The sequence below is a fragment of the Neolamprologus multifasciatus genome, chromosome 12 (genome assembly GCF_963576455.1).
Source record: "Neolamprologus multifasciatus chromosome 12, fNeoMul1.2, whole genome shotgun sequence".
Classification (NCBI taxonomy): domain Eukaryota; kingdom Metazoa; phylum Chordata; class Actinopteri; order Cichliformes; family Cichlidae; genus Neolamprologus; species Neolamprologus multifasciatus.
In genome coordinates, this window is record NC_140450.1 from 14,601,385 (window position 1) to 14,620,923 (window position 19,539).

Below are 19,539 nucleotides of genomic sequence, written 5' to 3' on the forward strand. Positions count from 1 at the left end.
GGCTGCTGCCACTTCGTTGCCACGCGGTACATCAGGAATGACTTGCAATTTTCTAACTATCACTTTCAAAATGGATTCTAATTTTGCTGGATTGGGCCTGTCAGACAGAGATGGTGTTACTGCTCTGCTGACGGATCCCAAAGGTTGGTGTTCAAGAAAATGACCAGTATAGGAAGACAGTGAAGCCTCTCGTCATGGACGGGCTTGAGACAAGAGGAAAAAAAAAAAACAGTTTAAGGGATATTCATTAGAAAATGTTGGGGAACAGGGATAACCAGCTAGCATGACTCTATATAAAAAGATATATAAAAGTCTGTAAAAGTTTATTAGGCCTCAGTCACACAGGCCTAGAGACTGATTGGCCACCATCTGAGAACCACCAGTTGAGATTGAAAAACCTGGCAACCCAACTTTTTTGATAAGTGGTTGCTGACAGTTGCTAGAAGATGATGGTCACAAAAACTTGTAATTGCTTCACTCCCTGAAAAGTCACCAGTATTTTTGCATGGGGGATGCCAGCTTGACTGCAAATACTCTATCCAACCAGTGTAAGTAGAAGGTACTTTCAGCTACTTCCCACAGTGGATGGATCCACATATCGATTTGGCACAGATTTTATGTGACACAATCCTCCAGTTTATCTGGGCTTATGATGGGCCACTAGGAGAACACTAGCTGTTGGCATCCTGAGGCGTTTTTTGCCTTCAGTCAGACCAGAAAGCATAAAAAGTGAATGACATTCCACGACTTCAAGTGATGGGAAATGAGCAGCGTAAACATTGTTGAAATTCCATGCAAACGACTAAAATAATCACTTAAAAGAAGAATACAGTCGACTGACATATGATCAGATAGTAAATATATTAGAAGGCTGCTTAGGCGACCAGAGCCTGGAATGGAGGCAAGTGGCCAGAAGTCAGCTGCAAACCTATAGCTGACGAGCAGATCATCTGCAGTGTGTACTGAGCACAAAAGTTGCAGCTAACACATTTCAAAAGCCACAAATTTTCCTTTGAGGCAAGCATTTCCAATTTCCGGTTTGTGTTGCACTTCTCAGTTTCACTACTGCATGGAGACTCGATGGCGAGTGTTTGCAGTTGAGTTAGTGTCTCCCGTTCCAAAAATGGGCAACTGAAACAAACTGCTAATAATCAAAGCAATCATAACTATACACTTCTTTGCAACCAATTTCATCTTCTGACTACAAACAACCTAGTCAGGAAATACATATTTATCCCTAATGACCTGTGGTTGCCAGGAGGTCACTGACCAGCCTCTAGGCCAGGGTGACTAGGATTTTAGTAATCAGTTTCATAGTGACTAACATCAACTTCCTGCAATCACTCACCAACTGATTAGGGAAATCTACATTTTTTTCCTTACAACCAGTGATTGCCCGGTAAAAATGGTTGGCATTCAGACGTGTGTGACTGTGAAAAACTAAAATTGGGGTCTAACAAAACGTGCTACGTTAGTCGTATTTAAGTATTTAACGCTTAAGTCTAAAATTACTATTAGGTGTAATTTCACCTGTGTGGTATTGGGTGAACTGTTCCTTTAGTTGGTATCCAACAAATTTCTGTCACTTGATAAGTTAGCAGCCTGCTAATTCTGTCTCCCATCTGTACATTAACTATACATTATCCCAATCCATGTGCAAGGTTCATTAGTGTGAATGAAATTACAGATGGCTGGAAATGAATGCGTGTAATTAGCAGAAGTCTGTCCCAGAAGACCCACGCAAGCTATAGATGAAGGTAAAGGGATCCATTGAAAAGCCATTGTCTGCTACTACAGCAATTGAGTATCTTTCTGGTGGCAAACCTATAGAGTAAGTTGAGACAGTAAAGCACTAATATTGTTCAAAATGAGCTGGTCTGTTCAGTTGACAAAGTAAAAGGAATAAATGGGGATTATTGTAAAGTGTGTTTTTCAGCTTTTATGCAAAATCTGCATGCAGAAACTCCCAGATTGACATGCAAAATAGATTGTAGATGCGTTTTGTTCACTTAATCTGAACTTTGACCCAGAAATCCTTTGGCTATAATGCAGCTTTTAGAAGTTTGTCGAGCCACTAAAGCTCAAATATTAAAATTGATAATAATAAAAAAAAAGAGCAAGTGTGGTTTAAAAAAAAAGATTCTGTAAATGCAGCATGGCGCACAGACAAAAAGCCACTGTGAAAGTTAATGCTGCTGAAAGTGAACAGAATTTATTTGCATATGAAAATAGCTGGGCACTAATGGCACTGGACTGAAAACTGCAGCATGACTGCGAGTGCACATGCGTGGGTTATGTGCGTGTTTTTAGGTTCACTTCTCCACGCCAGGAAATAACCTTACTCTCTTTACCCTTCCCATTTCATTTGGAAAGTCACCCGACACACTCACACACACACACACACACACACACACACACACTCACACAAACCCCACCCCTTGACACACACTCATGATTCCTTCATGCATGCACGCATACTGGCTTCAGTGACTCCCTGCAGTCAACCTCCTTCTGCTCACAAACAGCCCCTCCTCTTTCCTTTTTCTCTCTCCAATAACTGACTCCTCCCCTGTTCCCCCTCCCATGACACGCACACTCACACACACACACACGCAGAATGTTGCCTAGCCCTAAGCTGACCTGCTGTGTGTGTACTGACGTCACACTATAGACAAGGAGAGGCATCATTCCAGACAGACACGAACACGTGCGCATACACACACATACACACACACACAGGCCCCAGCCGAGGGGGAAGCTGCATTCCAGCACAGGCCCACAGACACACAAACACACATCACCACGCCTGGCGGTGGGAAGCATGGGGAGCACTCAGCTGTAGCGGGGAGGAGGGGGAGGATGGCGGGTAGGGGTGGGAGGTAAAGGGGGGGGTTTCAGAGGAGGGAGGAGGGAGCGATGGCTCTGAGCCAGTGTTCCTCTGAGCTCAGCACTTCCCCTTTCAGCTCCAGCCAGCCGCCAGTTTGCGTAACACAGCCAATGTAGCCATGCTGGCTTTTTTTAACCCCTTCTTTCCTGGAGTCACTGAGGTCACACTGGCTGTTCTCTGTTCGCCGGCGCGTGCTACATCCTGCCATAAAGCTGCCTCTGCCCGGCACCCCCCCCACCTCGGAGCGTCCTGTTAGAGCATCAGGCCTGCTGGCATGATACTCGTGCTTCTGCTTTACCTGGCAGAGATGGCAGCAGGTGCACATGTGTGTTAGTGCCACAGTGAAATGTACAAAAAAGTTATTTATTGTCTCCCTGCACAAAGAAAATAAACAAATCTACATGGAACAATTAAACAGGTGGGCAGTCTATCGGAAAGTGACCTGGATTCATCAGCAGCACCCCAGATAAGACAAAACTGTGCAACAGCTACAGCAGCAGTTTTCAAACACCATAACTGAAAAATATGTAGCTTGCACAATAACCAGTTTGACCATTAAAAAGGGAAAAACCTGACACAGGTAAGGTGTCTGTGCACTGCATCTATTCCTCTGTGTATCTGCTGACCTTCTCTCCACTCTATACCCGAAGTGATGTGAGGCTTCATACATCAGATGTGCCGCCTACCCCCCTCCCTAAAAAGACAAAAAAAAAAAAAGACGACCCAGTAGAAAGTGTCATAGCTCACACTAACCACAGCAGACACAGTCCACGGTGGCAGGATGGGCAGAGTGGGGGTTTGGGGTGTGGGGGATGGGATGGAGGAAGAAAGGAGGGGAGGTTCTCTCACATTTAATATCACTTGACACGCGTCATCCAGCATCTCTCAAAAAGTAGCTGAGCCTGTGTCAAAGCCGTGGCCCTGTCAAAGATCCTGCGCATACAGGACGCACCTTGTGCTCACACATACACATACACACACACACACACACACACACTCACAAACACAAAACAAAGGCAACCCAAAGACAAATAACTCAGCCACCTGGCGCCTTGATCGACGGGCTGTTGCAGAGAACGGGAATAGCTGGGATGAAGACAAGTGAGGGAAAGAAGAGAACGGGCAGGAAGGAGGGGGAGCACGAGAAAGGTTGATGTCTCTGCTGAATCGAGGTGGTCGATTCGCTTGCCTGCGGGCTATTCCTGTAAATATTGACGTTGATGTTAGCACCACTCTCTTAAGGATAAGCTATAAAGCAAAGGGGGGTGGGGGTGTGGGAGAGAGTCAGATTTACTCTGTGCAAACTGTAAGCATCTGAAATCACACGCTACGCTCGGCCTTCAGAAAGCAAGTCGAAGGGGAAAGGATGAGAGACTTTTCAGGGTGAGGACCTGAAACACATGGGGGAACTGAGATCTCTCTCGGTAGGTTTACAACTCACTCCTCTCCTCTCCCCTCTCTCGCTCGCTCTCACTCTGGATGGTTAAGGTTTCCATTCTTGGACTAAAAGCAGGCAGCTGACATCAAAACCTTCAGAGAGACCCTTATTTCCCAGAAACAGCTCTGGTTTCATGTAAATAGCTGCCTTTCATGGCTACATTGAGATAAATTGCACCCTGCTGGACAAGAGGGGGGACAATATTCACCCTGGAGCCTCTTTTGTTGACATCGGTGTGCGTTGCCATGACAATGTGTGTCTGTCCGGTGTTGGGTCTATATGCATGTACATTCAGGGGGCAAGCACACACACACACACACACACAGTGCAAAATATGCAGGCAATAAAAATATGAACACAAGTAGCTTTTTTGTCAAACACACAAAACACCGGCTGCACAAAATATTACAAAGAACACTAAAACAAGCGTGACCGAAACACAGTTTCAAGCTAGACTTCATTCTAACCATCATGTCCTTGTGAAGGCCTGTAGGCAGAGAAGTCTATTACTAATCATCCTCACATTAAAAAAGAAAAAAAAAGGGGGGGGAAAAACTAATCCAAGAATGACAACACCCTTTCCAAAACCCTCCGGAGGACCTCGTCCAGTTGACTGGGAATTAATCTGCCAAAGGAATGCAATGATGCTTGAATTCATTTTTAGCACATTAACAGACTAATTCTCAGATTGCTCAACATGCACATAGTCTGTATCGTTCAAACTTTAAAAAATGAATTACTGTGATTGCCAGTACACCCAAAGTACCTCCAGATTATTTGATCGAATTACCTCAAATTAGCATTTTCATAAATGACAGAAGAATAATCGTATCCTTACACAATTATGCTGATTACATCTCTTCAGAGACTAGTGAAGTGAAGCGCTATGTCACCTCTGAGACCACATCAAACAGAGGCCAACTGCTTTGTTTATATTTTACTATGCGCTCGCACTTTGATATCCTCATTATGTTCATTTGGGATGCCAGACTGCTGAAGGAGGAAAGGATAGAAGGGGGTTTGATTGGGGAACGATGGGGTGAGCTGAGGGGGGTCACTTGCCCGCCACCACATCCACTGTACGGGACATCGAGGGGCCTGCATGTTAACCGTAAGGATAGAAAAGATTATGTGTGCATGTGTGTGAGAGAATCACCTCCCGTGGGCAAGTCAGCATTCACCCATGAAGTAGGTCAGTGAAATTTGCCCAAATTAGGTCAGAGGCAGTCAATGGGTGCCATCCTGAACAAGAGAAAGGATAAAAGGGAGGGAGTGAGAGAGACAGACACAGAAGAGGGGTTGGAGGGGCGGGGGTCTATAAGGTTAGGAGAGCAGAACCAAGCGGCTTACTTCATCTCAGCTTTAACACTCAGTTAATTACTGTTGCACTGGTCCATACAAAAAAAAAAATACATGCACACCAAAAAAAGAAAGCAGCCTCAAAGTGAGGGCCCAAAGCAGAGTTCTTCATAACTTCAAGCCTGTCACTATTTCTCTATTCAAACATCGCTGGTATCAGAATCAGTGCACATCAAAAGCCCGTTTTGATTGAAAATGCTCTTGAAAAGCAGTCCGATTCAGTTACAGCGCTTAGGTTTGATTATTTAGCGCCCCCACCTCCTGACTCTGCCCCCTCAAGCTGTTTGGACGGTAGTTTCTTTTGTCATATGCCTCCATGTCTTGCAGCTCCTTCCACGCCCCACCCGCCCCTGCTTCCCTCCCTGTTTTGAGGAATCCACACCGGGTTGTTGTGCACTGATGCCAATAAGTGAGGGAAGACAGGAACCTTTGATGTCCGTGGCACTTTGCGATTCGCTTTCATCATCCTGCGTCTGTCAGTCAGCAAGAGAAAACGTGACTCCAAAGGAAACTTTTGCTGCTCTCCCACCCCTCCACCCCCACCCAGCAAATCACTCTCCACGCATACATACAAAATTAAAACATAACAACAAAAGCCGACAACAAATGCAACAAGAGAGGAAGGGGGGGGAGAGACTGCTGTGGGCATTAGACAGACAGGAATGGGTTGAATAATAAGCAAAGAACGGCAAGTTTTTCCACAGGAGAAACTACTTTTCTTCCTGCCTGGGCTTCACTGGCCCACTTCCACTTAAAGGGAATGTGTATCCCAGTGTAGCTGCAGGCTGCTCTCTGAACTTTACCCTGTCAGTCCCTACAGTCGCCCTTTCAGAATTGCTCGGTGTCAAGAAGGAAGAAGCGTATTGGCATGTGTCTTCTGTGGGCAATGTCTGTTCAAAAGAGTGATGATGGAACCTGGGCCTGCACCTAATCACACAAGCCTGCACCCTTCGCTCTGACAGCCTCAGAGGTTAGGGAGGAGGTGGGCGGGGGGAGTGAACAAAGGCTCCCTTTCCCTGGGCAGCGATCAAACTTGAGCCCCCGGCTTGTCTAGAATTGTGACAAGGCCCACTTCCCCTTTCGCTGCTTTTCCCCATCCTCCCCCTACTGCCAATCATGTGTCATATGCTTCACACTCTCGCACGACGCATGCTTTTGTGCGCCTGCCGTGTGTGTCTGTGCCGTTGCCTGAGCCAGAGCCCGTCTACACAACTTAAAGACACGCACGGAAACTGGAGTCGAGGAGACGGAGGAGACACGCGACGAGTCTGAGAGCTTCACGGAAAGTGTTAAGCCAGAAACAACCGAATGTACAAGCCGAGTGTGGCTTGGAGTAAAGCGAGCCACATTGAGTTACAGTGACTAACGTTATAGCCAGAGAGAGGAAGATGCCTGGCAATGGATGCTGGGCAAAGGAGCCAGAGAACTGAACTGCAGCCAACCTGGATGAGGCCTCAGTCCAGATATGTTGGGACAGTACCAGGGGCCCAGCTACAGCCTGTCAGAGCAGGGAGGAGGGTGAGCAAATGAAGTAGCAAGAAATACACAATTAAAAAAACAAAACAAAAAAGCCAACAAACACACACACACACACACACACACGAAAAAGAGAAAGTAAAACAGAAGGCTTATAGGCAAAACAGAGAGAAAGAGAGAGCGAGCGAAGGGTTTTGAGGCTTTTCAGCTCCAAAGTGGGATGGAGGGGGATGGTTGGAAGGAACCACTGAGAGTCAGGCAAAACTGGAGCCCAGGTTCAGAGGCAGGGCCAGGGCTGAGCTGGGGCTGCTGAGAGAGGAGCCAGGGCTAGAGGCCAGAGAGAAGAGGGAGGGCTGGAGGAAGGGAAAAGGGGGGCTGAGAATAGGAGGAGGCTATGGCAGAGCTGGAGCTGGAGCTGGGGCCAGGTCCAGAGCCAGAGCCAGAGCCAGAGCCAGAGCCAGGGGCCCCAGCTTTAGATTTAGTCAGCTGTTCCCCTGGCTAGCAGCTGGAAGTACACAGGCAGAGTGAGGGAGGGGAGGTAGCAAGGGAAGACAGCACAGGGACTTAGTTGGAGAATTTTAACTGGGAAAGTGAGAGATGGAGAGGAATTAGAAAGAAAAAAATGGAGAGAGAGAGAGAGAGAGAGAGGGGTAAGAGTAGAGAGAAGGGGGTGAGGAGGGGAGGTGTGGAGGTTTGGAAAGAGGACAGTGGAAAAGCCATTAGATTCCGAGGAGAGAGAAAACAGCACCGAGACCAGACAGACTGACAGAAGGTGGTTAAGGCTCACTGGCTTCGCAACCACTCTTCCCTTCCTCCCTTACTGGTCCTCTCGCTCCGTCATCCCTTTCTTTCTTTCTTTCCTCCCTCCCTCCCTCCATCTATCCGTCCATCCTCCTCCTCTCCTTCCGTCACTGGTGAGCTATTCTCTGGCCACCTCCTTCCCCGACCAGTTGTGCTTCGCCAACAGCTCTGCTATTCATTACGCACGACCTGCAGGCGTGACCCTGAACACACACCGAGATCCCAAACAGGTGCCCCACACACAAAATACACACACACAGACACACAGCAGCGGCAGCGGCAGCAGCAGAGGGATCACACTTAACTGTAGGGGGAAGATATGCAGGGAGTGTGGACAGAAGGGCTGTAGCGGGGAGAGAGAGAAAGCTCAGTGTTGCTGCCAGAAAAGCACTGCAGGAAGAACAACATGGAAAGATGAACAAAAATATATAGAAAAAACAACAATGTAATTAAAGCTAAGCACACTTTGTTTCCATGAAAGTGGCGAAATGAGATTTGGAGAAGGGTGAGTGAGAGCGAGGGGCAAGGGTTTGCCATGGGGCAAGCAGCCGCTGCTAGCAAAGCACTTTACGGCCTATTATATTCCATTCAGATGGACGAGGCGTCTGGGATAAAAGCATTTAGTCTGTGCGTTACTGAGTGACTCAGCACTTGGAGCCTTCACAGGTGGACCCCCTCATAACTACACAATGCATATCAATGAAGTGGCCCACTCACTGCATATGGATCGCTCACTCCCACGCCTCTGCCTCTCTCTTTTTTTGCCCATCCTCCTCCACCACCTACGTCGGCCTTTTCCTCCTCAACCTTTCACACATCCTTGCGGAAACACTCTACCTCTCTGTTGTTTATTGTCGGATTGAAGTAATTCCACCTGCTCCACTATATGAAAGACTTAAATCGGGATGGCATCCAATAAAGCAGGAAATAAATGGAGCTGCAGAGTTCAAAATAAATAAATAAATCTGTGCATATTTCTTTTGCTGCACTTTCCCCTAAATTATTAGGAGCAATTTCTGCCATGTATGGAATAGCTGACCCACCTCCTTGCCTGCCTTTTCCCTCTTATTTAGCGCTGATACGGTAGACAGCTACCCCTCCTCCTTCCTCTATCGCTTCCTCTCCATCACTCTCTTGTCTCTCTACAGCTCTACCTCCACCCATCTGCCCTTTCCTCTTAGTTCTACCTCTGCGCCGCTCCATCCCCTTCTCTCCTCCCCTTGGTAGTGGTTAATGGCACAGGGATCCAGCGTGGAATATAGATCAGTGCGAGATGGATGGGGCACCAGGAGCTCCGGCCAGTCCCGTAGGTCCCAGACCAAAGATTAACTAAATATTAGCTGACAGGAAGAGAGAGGCAGGGACACAGCTGCAGCTGCTAGTGCCGCTGCTGGCAGAACAAACGACAGAGACCGTTTTTAACCCCTATTGCTCTTGGGAGAGAGAGACAAACACATGCGATAAACACACCGAGATGCAAAAATACACACAACGCATGGGGCCAAGTGCACCGCCATGCACGCATACACACATGCTATCAGAAGCACCCTGGGAGAAGAAGTCCACTAATCACATTCTCTCCTCCCCCCCTCGTCTGCCCTGCCAAGGCGGATGGCGAGGGGGGGGGGAAAGGAATAAATCTTTATTAGGCAATGTGTCCCTGCTTTATCGATCGCTTCACTCCTTCCCTCCCCTTCTCTCCTTTCCACCCCCTCTCTTTCGCTCCCCTCCTTTTGTTATTTTAGGCGTGTGTCTGCCATCCAGTTCAATTGAGTCGGGGTGTACATCAGAGAGGACCATTACCTATGTCTCCCTGGGCTGGGCTGTCACTGGCTGTGAGGAGGGTATAGGATGAGGTGATGTAGCCACCCAGGAGGGACAGCTAGCCTGCTAGCAGCTAGCCAGTCTCAGCTAGAATGCAGACAGACAGGTTGGCAGTGACACACAATGGCATACAATCATCCTCGACAATGCCAGGGAATAATGCTAGCGTCAATACTTCACCCACACTATACCTGTGCCATTCAATGAGCAGAGCGTGGGACAGGCATAGACCGGTTTCAGTCAAAATAAGATTATTATTTCCACATTTCGCTCTGCTTGGGAACCTGCATCCCATTTCATGTTCAGACATGGGAAGTGGGAAGAGGGGAGAGAAGCGGCAAAAACCCCAGCAGAGAACAGAGCAGGCATCATCACAGCAGATTTGATTGAGAAACAGCAGTGAAAAGAGGAACTGCAGTGGAGGCGGGTTTCAAAGCAGCTTGCAGATGCCTGCAGAAGTCACTGTGGGTTGTGTAAAGCATCTTAAACAGCACACCGTGTATGACATTAGCCATTTGGATGCGTAGAAGTTTATCTGCTATTGTGGGCTAGCATTCAGATCAGCCGATCAGTCAGGATTTTTAGTTAGGTTTATGTTTGTGCCCTGACAAAAGTGTTGTGATCAGGGCAATAAACAAGTGTCATTCATCAGTGTCGACCTAAAAAGGTTCCAGGATGGTCTGCCATGCCTAAAAAAAACAACAACATCAGATTGAGGATCATTTAAAAACTTCAGACAAATACACATCACAGCAAGTAGGCCAAGTCTTGTTTCTCTCATAAATCCTGTAGTAAACAGAGAGCTTGTGAATGTAGAAATAGCGACTGCCCCTGAGACCTGGACACAGACTGGTAGCTCTAGCAAAGCACAGAGAGGAGGAATTAGAAAGCTTGTTAGCCTTCTTTTGGGACTTTATACACAGGAAGCTTGATGGAAACATGCTGTATCTAGACAAGAGCCGTGTAAAATACAATATGGGTGTCTTTAGCCTGGCTTGGGAATTGAAACTTGAAAATCAGGAAGTAGAGAAACAGAGACAATGGGAGCTTAGAAGCACAGAGAGGGAGTGCAAGTATGGAGGTATGGTAAGACCAAGAAAACAGGCTGGCAAGAAGAAGGAAAACAGGAATGAAATATGAAAAAAAAACTAAGCAAGCAAAAAACAAAAAAGAGCATAGAAGTGAGAGAAAAGAAAGAAAAAAAACCTCTTTAGAAGGGCAAACTAAATTCCATAGTCATTTGAAAGCCTTCTACTCCTTCCCTCTGAATCTCTCTCATTCTCTTTCTTTGTCTCTCTGTCTCTCATGCCTGGAGAGCCTTTCCAGCTCTATTCAGCCCTGCTCTGCCACAAAGCAATGAATGCATGTCTCACATGCCACACCGCCACGACATCGTTGGACCAGGCACAGCCAGAGGCACCTTGCACTCTCAAAACCTCCTCCTCTACATAGCTCACACGGCACTTGAGCCTGCCAGGCAAGAAGAGAGAAGGGGATAACCCCCCTCGTCTCAATCTGGCTCAGATTCCCGATTGTTCCACAAAAGGGACAACAAAAGTGGGCATACTCTTTGTCTCCTCCTGGACCGTTCTCTCGGGTGAGAAATTGCTTATTGGGACGTGTAAAGACGCATGCACACATTCAATCAAGCAAGCAGCCTTTTCCTTTGGTCAGGTGCTATTTATTGGAAAACAATAATGCGAGCAGGGGCCTGTCTTTCAAGGAAGGCAGTCAGCCACTGGAGGGACAGTCTGACCAGATTGACCTTTGACTTTGGTAAATCCCTGGAGATCAGATGAAGAGGTCAACACTGGGCCAGCTTAGTGATGGGGGAGGGACCAGTCAATGAGTGAACACCTCTATCAGTATGTATGTGTGTGAGCAACAGGGGTCAGTGGCAGGTAAACCCTCATCCTCTGCTGTTGTTTATTCAAAGGCGCCTAGTCACCGGCACTGTGAGGTAAATGTGTGTGTGTGTGTGTGTGTGTACATGCAAGAGTGGAAACGAGATAGGGTGGGAATGATGACAGACGGGAATGTCATCCACCCTCTTATCATTAACATGCCTCACCTTTATTCAGCCTGACACACACAGCCATAAACACGCTCAGCGAGCCATTAACACACATAGTCACACACGTACATTCGCCTGTTCACACAAAGTTAAATAGACTGAAAGAATCCTGCCTTTACTTATAAGCTGTGCAGGAATTTGGGCGAGCTGTGTCTCAGAAGTAGCTTTACAAGGCAGATCCACCCGAGTTAAAGTCCAAGTCCAAATCTTTATGGCCTTGACTGCCTTCTTATTAGAAAGCCCTGCGCTGTTCGTTTGATATAGACGAACATGATACAAGAATTATACACTCACTACAAGGGAAAGTTGTGTTATTATTATCATTATGCTGTGTATTTGTTTAGGATAGACCGAAGTAATTGTTCTTAATATTGGACCACAGCAGGTAGCTTTCTACTTTCTGAGCAAAGCACACAGTGATTATGTACGCACACAAACACACACAAAAACCGCAAAACGTTTGGCTTCTGAGGTGACAACAGCTGTTGACCAAACCACATGGAGAAGCTTTGGATTGTGGTAACAGTGAAGACGTGTGCAAAGTCTTTAATACAGATGTACATGCATGCATGCATGCATGCAAGGCACAAAGACAGGCATCCATCCACAATAAATATATACACATTTAGCTCTCCACTGCAGTAAGCACAGACTTGGACTGCTTTTGTGCTTATTTCAGCAGCACATTGGTGCAAAGTGGAATTCATTAAAAAGAAAAAAAAAGTGAAAGGGAGAATCAGATAGGATAACGCTGAGTGCTGCATTCCCCTGTTGTTATTATTGCCAAATCGAAGCGAGAGGGGCGGCTGGTAATAAAAGTCATTAAATGAAATAGAAAAAACGTCTTTTAATAGGGCCTTGTCATTGTGGATTTAGTACCCTTTCTATCGCCTGCTCCCTGTGCTTCATTCCCTCTGCTGACAGAGAAGAGAGGGGCAGGAGCTGTGTGGAGGAAGGACTGGATTCCTAGACAGAGTCAGCCAGCCGAGGAGCTGTGCTGACGCACACCCAGCAGCCACAGTCTGGGACAGGAGACAAGTCAAGCTGGAACAGGGACTGGGGCAGACGTTACAGAGCTCATGCTGGAACTTTATTACTTTAGCTGGTTTATTTTAACAAGCACCAACACACGCTGATCTTAAACGCTGAGCATCTCTGAATATATGCTTCTATTAGTGTGCAGGGTCATTTTGAAAAGAGGTCTTTGGGCTACTTGCGATAGGTCTGGCAGTGTGGCAGATACAGTGCAGCTATGGTTGGAACTGGGAACGTTGATTTAAGAGGAGTAGGGAGGAAACGGCTATGTCTGGGACTGAGAATGAGACAGAGGCTGGCTCCAGTCAGGTAGAAAGACTGGAAACAGGGCACACAGACATTAGTCCGAGCTTGAAATGACAGGACTGTCCACAGGTATATGCATTGGAAATGGGAGGAGCGGGGGACAGTTAAAGCCAAGTTTAGGAGATGGAACATGGCTGGCTACAGGAAGTTATGGTCTGTGGTGGGAAAAATCTATCTAAAGGCACATCTGGGAACGGGGTTGGTTAGAGTTTGGAGCTAAGGCTGTGACAAGCATTAGGGACCTTCTGGAAAATTCTGACATGATGGGATCGAGGCACAGCTAGCAGAGGAACCAGTGGTCATCTATCACTTAGCGGCTGCAGCATGGCATTGTTTCTTTATAGGGTATATCCTTAAGGAGGCCACCCACATTGCTTTCAAGCGATAGAAAGCGGAACCTGAGATCGGGCTGAAACTTATTATTGCAGAATTAAAGTAATTATCATGCAAACACATTTTGGATTTACTGTGACACTAACGCAACTTTTACTTTAGATGGAAAATATTCTGCTCAGCTGAAAACATACAAAAAAAAAAAAGGAATTTTCCTGGATGCTTTGCCAATCTAGGCATTATCTCTCATCAAGTAATATTATGAAATAAATAATAGCGAGATCAAAAGATAAACACAAAACACAATCTGTTGTCTCTAACCAAACGACTGCAAAGCCGCATTTGCATGTGCACACACTCGCACACACACGCGGAGGTACTAAGCTAACGTGTTTCCATTACACGACAGCTGAAAGGTATCCTATCTTCTTTCCATTCGGCCAACATAATGAGACAAGGCCCTGGAATCTCCTTCTCCCAGGCTCAGATACACAAAGCCAGACGGAGAGAGAGAGAGAGAGAGAGAGAGAGAGCGCTCTCTTTAAAGACTCCACTTCTCTTCACATGGACGCAGTTGCTGCCCCTCTTGCTCCCTCTTGGACAGCCAGATGTTTACACTAGCTCTAGGCTCAGGCATGTTTCCATGACGATACAAGCCCAGGGTTAGTCATATGCCTAGGGGTAGACCTGGTGCACCGGATCCTGGATCACTGCTCCCTCGTCGCTATCACCTTCAAGCTTGATCTACAGACATCTGATAACCCTGACTTTCACGGAATCCTCTAAAAGAACTTTTGCTTTATAGGAAAGCACAAAACCTTCATGGGGAATAATTTTGAAAAGCCTCTGAATTCTATTGTGACAGCATTTCTTTAAGTCCGGCATCGCAATTTCTGCCTCTTTACAGCAGTATGGCCTCCCAGAATATTCGAATAATGCTCAGTCTCTCTCTCTCTCTCTCTCTAGCTCTCCCTGTCTTCAGCGGTGGGCATGTGGGCTCATTCTCGACGGGCATTGTAAAAAAGATAAAGGAACTCTCTAACCTAACAGGAAAATAAAACCAGATCCACCCACATGAAAAGAAACAGCCCACACACAAACAAAAAGAATAAGCCCTCACCCAACAAAAACAGCCTTAATGCTCAGCCCGATAGCGTCTCGCAGACGACATGCTCCTGCAAGATTTGCGTTGCGCATCTCAAATTCTGCACCTTTGTGGACAGAATGTTTGAATGCTTGTTGATGTGGGCCCCGAAGAAGCTCTTTGAAAAAGCCTTGTGAGTCCTTAGCTAAAAAGAAGTGCAGAGGGGAAAAAAAAAAAAAAAAGATGTGGATCCATGAGTCTGTTCTTGCAAACAAGCAAACAAGCTTGTGTTCCTTCAACTTTGTAAAATATTTCTCTTCGGCATTGTCATACCAGCAATAACTTAACAATGTGTGCAAACCTTCATTGTTTTTACCAAGCCTTTTGTTTAAATGCTGTTCTCTGTATGTTGTATTGTCGTCTCATATCGGCCGAATGTTAAATAAAGTTTTTGTGCAGCATCTCCACTAACACACCCATGGTGCACAATAATGGAGCCACACAGACAATTTAAGCAGAGTCTGTGTTATGATTTTCTCCATGTGACAAATAGGAAGAGGTTTAAAAAAACAAACAATCAACAAACAGGTGAAATAACAACCAGGCGGGTGGTTCTCCTGGTTGTTATTTCACTGTTTCATTGACATCATGATTTATTTATTTATTTATTTTTCTAAAAGAAGGAAGAAAACGGAGCGTTGGTGAGAGCAGATGACGCAGAAACCTAATTAAGATTCTCCAGAGCGTGAACAAATTAACCTGAGTTATGAGCATGCAGAAGCAAAAGACAAGACACACATATATGCAAACATACCCACAGACACACACACACCTAACAGTTTATCTCTGGAATAGGTGGAGTCGGTGAGGATGACATTCACACTTACACCGGCATGGCTGCCATGGACACTCAGTGATATTTTTGGCAGGGCCAAGGCAAAATATTACAGGCCATTTAGTCCGATAACACCACCATGGAAAACACAGCAAAATGGTCCACAGGTTATGGCGTATCTACTTTCATTCAAGTTTAATTTAAAGCGCCCTCAAAGTGTCCGCCTCATCACTCAGATTTGGGGCAGTAAGGATGATAAAAATGACATGTAGCTTCATGTGGAAGAAAAAAAAAATTAGCCTAACAAGCGGAGCTGGATAAACAGGCTGTCCTGCGTAGACTATGCTAATGACGACGCAGAGAGCGACATATGCCAGGCATCAGTATGTCACTCCTCGGGGACATGGGGGCTTACGGTAACAGGATAGGAAGGTGGTGGTGTGTACGGTGGTGAGAGTTATGGGGTTTTTCCTTTTTAACTCTTAGTACAAAGCCCCGGAGGCAGACGGGGGGTGGGATGGTTTAGAAACACAGGGATGAGAGTTCAAGGGAAAGGTACAAGTCTTGAATAAATGACAGCAGCGGGGATGAACTTGACCCATGCTGGAGGACTAAAACAGGAAGGAGAGTAATGAAGTGCAAACATGCTTTGTCATGCCATGTTACAGCCATAGGATTAGAATTCTATAATTAGAGGATGGGGCACAATAACACTAGCCTTCCTTTTCAGGAAGATGAGCCGCTGAGTCTAAATTACACAAGGGGACCAGAGAACAGATGCTGTGATCAGAACAGGCTGGTCTAGAAGTTTTCTATACCTGTAAATGATGCTTAGTTGCCACACGGTACAGTGTGATTGACAAGCTAAAAAAAGATTCAAAATTTGGCACCACTGGTGAGATTTACTGATGTTTCTGTGATCACCTCATGACAATGTAATTTTTTATGACAGACAGCTGCTGTTAGGGGGACTGCTTTCCAAAGCAAGATGCATATTTAATGCTGTTCGTTTGCAGTTTTTCATGTATTATTACACAGAGAAGCCTTTAGAGGTTAAGGTTAGGTATGTGGTCTGACACCTGCTCTGTGGCTGACCTGAACATCAGTGAGGAGCGCAAAAATACCGAAGCCGGGTTGTTATAACGCCGCTATAACCGAGGAGCAGTGGACCGCTAAGATAACGCCTGAATTTCGTATATGAAAATTTATCTCAGAGGCTGGCATTGGAACAGATGAGCCCGCATGGGAGAGAGAGCGAGCCATCCATCTCACTCTCTCCCCCTTTTTCCACACTTCATTCTTTACTTTCATGCATCTCCCTTCTCTTGCAATCACCATTTCAATGCTTCTTTCCTCTTTTGCATTTTCCACCCACATTTTCCCTCTAGGCTTCCCCTCTTTTTCTTGATATCACCCGATCTATTGCTCTTCCCCTTAAGCGCCATCCCCCTATCCATTCTCTCCATAGCACTGATGTATGGAAAGAGATGGAGGGACCCAAAAAAAAGGAAAAAGGCTTGTGATTAATGTCTTTGAGAAAAAGATAAATAATCACAGGAGACTGGGGGCTGGTAGTTAGCCTTAGGGGAGTAAATATGGAGAGTTTTATAGCTGCTCACTTGGGAGAGAGGGAGGTGGAGGACGGGATGGGAGGGGAAGGAGTGGAATACAGCGACAGCAGATCCATTCAAGTATATTAGCTCCCCCCCCAAACCCCCATACACAATAACCTCTGCATCTATTCTACTGCTCTACTGTCTTTCATCATCAACACTGAATCCCATCCCACTGACAGCACACACATTTGCACACAAGAAGCCACACAAAGTCATGCATGCATATACGCTTGTGTGCGCACACATACACGCCCTAACAGCCACCCTGCACTGTTTTCCAGGCCAGACCCACTGTATGTGTTTGATGGGCCAATACATGTGGTGTGTGATGTGGCTGACAGCCTCCCCCCTCCCACGCTGCCCTGCTTTTAAGCCCTCATCCTCCAGTGGCTGCCTGTCCCCTGGAGTAGATTGCATCTTTTATTTATCATTTTCTCTTCCTGGCTTTATCTTCCCAAGCTTTAAAAAAATAAAAAATTCTGGGGTGAAAATTGCAATCAGCATAACATGCCCTCCTCCTGCTGTGTACTCGCCTGTCATTCTCCACTCTCTGTGAGCATGCGGGATGAGACTGACAGCCCATGCAGACTCAGACACACACACACAGAGGGAGAGAGATGCATGTACAATTTCCCTCTGTGTTTATCAAGCCCACACACACACACACTGACACACTTTTCCATCTCTTTAAAGCAGACAGAAGCACATGCATGGCCACAGTAAATGACCTCGTTACCCTGCCTGTCACTATTTCCCAAAGCACAGACACACACACACTGCTTACATATACCTCGCTGACGCCTCGCACTTTTTATTTAACCCTAAGCTGAGTGCTTTGCTTCCTAAAGCCCCAAATGACCGAGCCCATAAATGAGACTAATGCTGGGGAATCTGGTAAACAGGCCAGAGAGAGGGAGGGAGAGCTGCCTTCCTGTCTGCCTACTCCATGGCTACTATTGTGCACTGCACATTCTCTGAGCCCACAAGAGCTGAAGCCATCTCCACACAGATTCTTTGGAGGGATAGTAAGCCAAGAAGTGAGAGAGGAAGAGCGAACAAGGAGGGGGAAGAGAGAGAGATGGACAGGGAGGGAGGGAGGAGGAAGAAGATCATGCATAAAATCTTGTTTGCAGAATGCATTAAGATTCAGATGAACTGGGGAGGGTAATGGGATTAGAATCCTGAACCGTTTCCAAGGGTGGGGAGTCGGATTGACAGCTGAGTCTATTGCACTGACGATTGCAGTGAAATATTGTGGCTCTGGCAAAGGCAGCCAGCCAGCCAGCCAGGGGGTTGCTGAGCCTATAGCACCTCTAATTACCCCGAGCTTTACCAAAAATAATGCCGCCAAGGGGAAAAAAACATATTTATCATTACCCCGTGCATATAGCTTGGGCTTTAAGTGAATATTGGAAAGGCAGAAAGAAAGACTTCAGTCCGTCTCACAAAGGTGTTTGGCAAACAAAACAGAAGCACTGTGGCTTTAAATCACCGTCCCTCCCACCCTTTCTAAATATCGTCTATTTAGCCAGCGGTGAAAAGATATAGGGGGCTTTTGTCTGCGTACCCATCGGTGGGGGCATGGAGAGCTAGAAAGACACAAAAATAGGAACAAAGTGCTAAGCTTCCAATTGGGATGGCTGTGGGCCATTCAATGCGCGCAGCTCAGTGGGTAAAAACAAGAAGAAGTGGGCTACTATTACGGGCTTGTCTGAAAATAGGCTGCTCTCACACACAGCTATAGGGTAGACTGGTGTGGAAATACCCTGCATTGTTTATAATAGACGAGACTAAGGGAGGAAAACACGAGCCCTTTAAAAGTCTGGCATGGCTCCAATGGAAAAGGCAAACAGTGCTAGTTGGGTGTTTTGTTGGTTATATGCTGTTTTCCTGCGTTACTCTAACGCTATGGTCCACTCACCGACTTGCAATACGTTGTCCACCCAGCCACCCTCCAACAGAGTGACACCCCGTAGGAAAGGCAGCTGGGTCTCGTCATTATTATCCCCGCTAGTTCCACTTTCCTCTCCTCCAGCGTTGAAAGAGGAATACATACAGATCTCCTTCTCGCTTCTCGGGAAAGACCAATATACGATCCTCCGCTGGACGGGCTCCGGGATCCTTTCGAACCGCTCCTCCACCCTCTGGAACGGCCACTTCTCCGCGACTCTGCGAGCCGCGATATCGAGCAACGACTCGGGGTTGTGCGTTTTCCCATTTCCCGACCCTCCCGGAGCGGACCCCGCGCCGCCACACAGGACACCTCCAGCCCGCTGCCCCTGCCTGCACGCCGGGTTGTAGCCGGGCCGGCAGCAGAGCCTCTTGGCTGGGGGCTGCTGGACTCGCTCGGCCATGTTCGCACCGCTTCCAACCTGAAGCGCAGTTCCTCTCCGATCATATAAACGGGATAAGGAAGAGAAAAGGGCAATCTCGCACCGATTGTTTGCCGTACATGGAGAGACTGCCCTTAT

At 46.7% G+C, this 19,539-nt stretch overlaps 1 protein-coding gene across 1 annotated transcript in view; it reads right to left on the reverse strand.

Annotated features, from left to right (window-relative positions):
- The window catches only part of LOC146506639 (zinc finger SWIM domain-containing protein 6-like), a 47,903-nt gene extending 28,364 nt beyond the window's left edge, over window positions 1-19,539 (reverse strand). Inside the window, exon 1 of the mRNA XM_085181347.1 lies at window positions 18,990-19,539. Coding sequence (XP_085037473.1) covers window positions 18,990-19,422 — 433 coding nt within the window. The 5' untranslated portion in view covers window positions 19,423-19,539. The remainder of the gene's footprint in view (window positions 1-18,989) is intronic.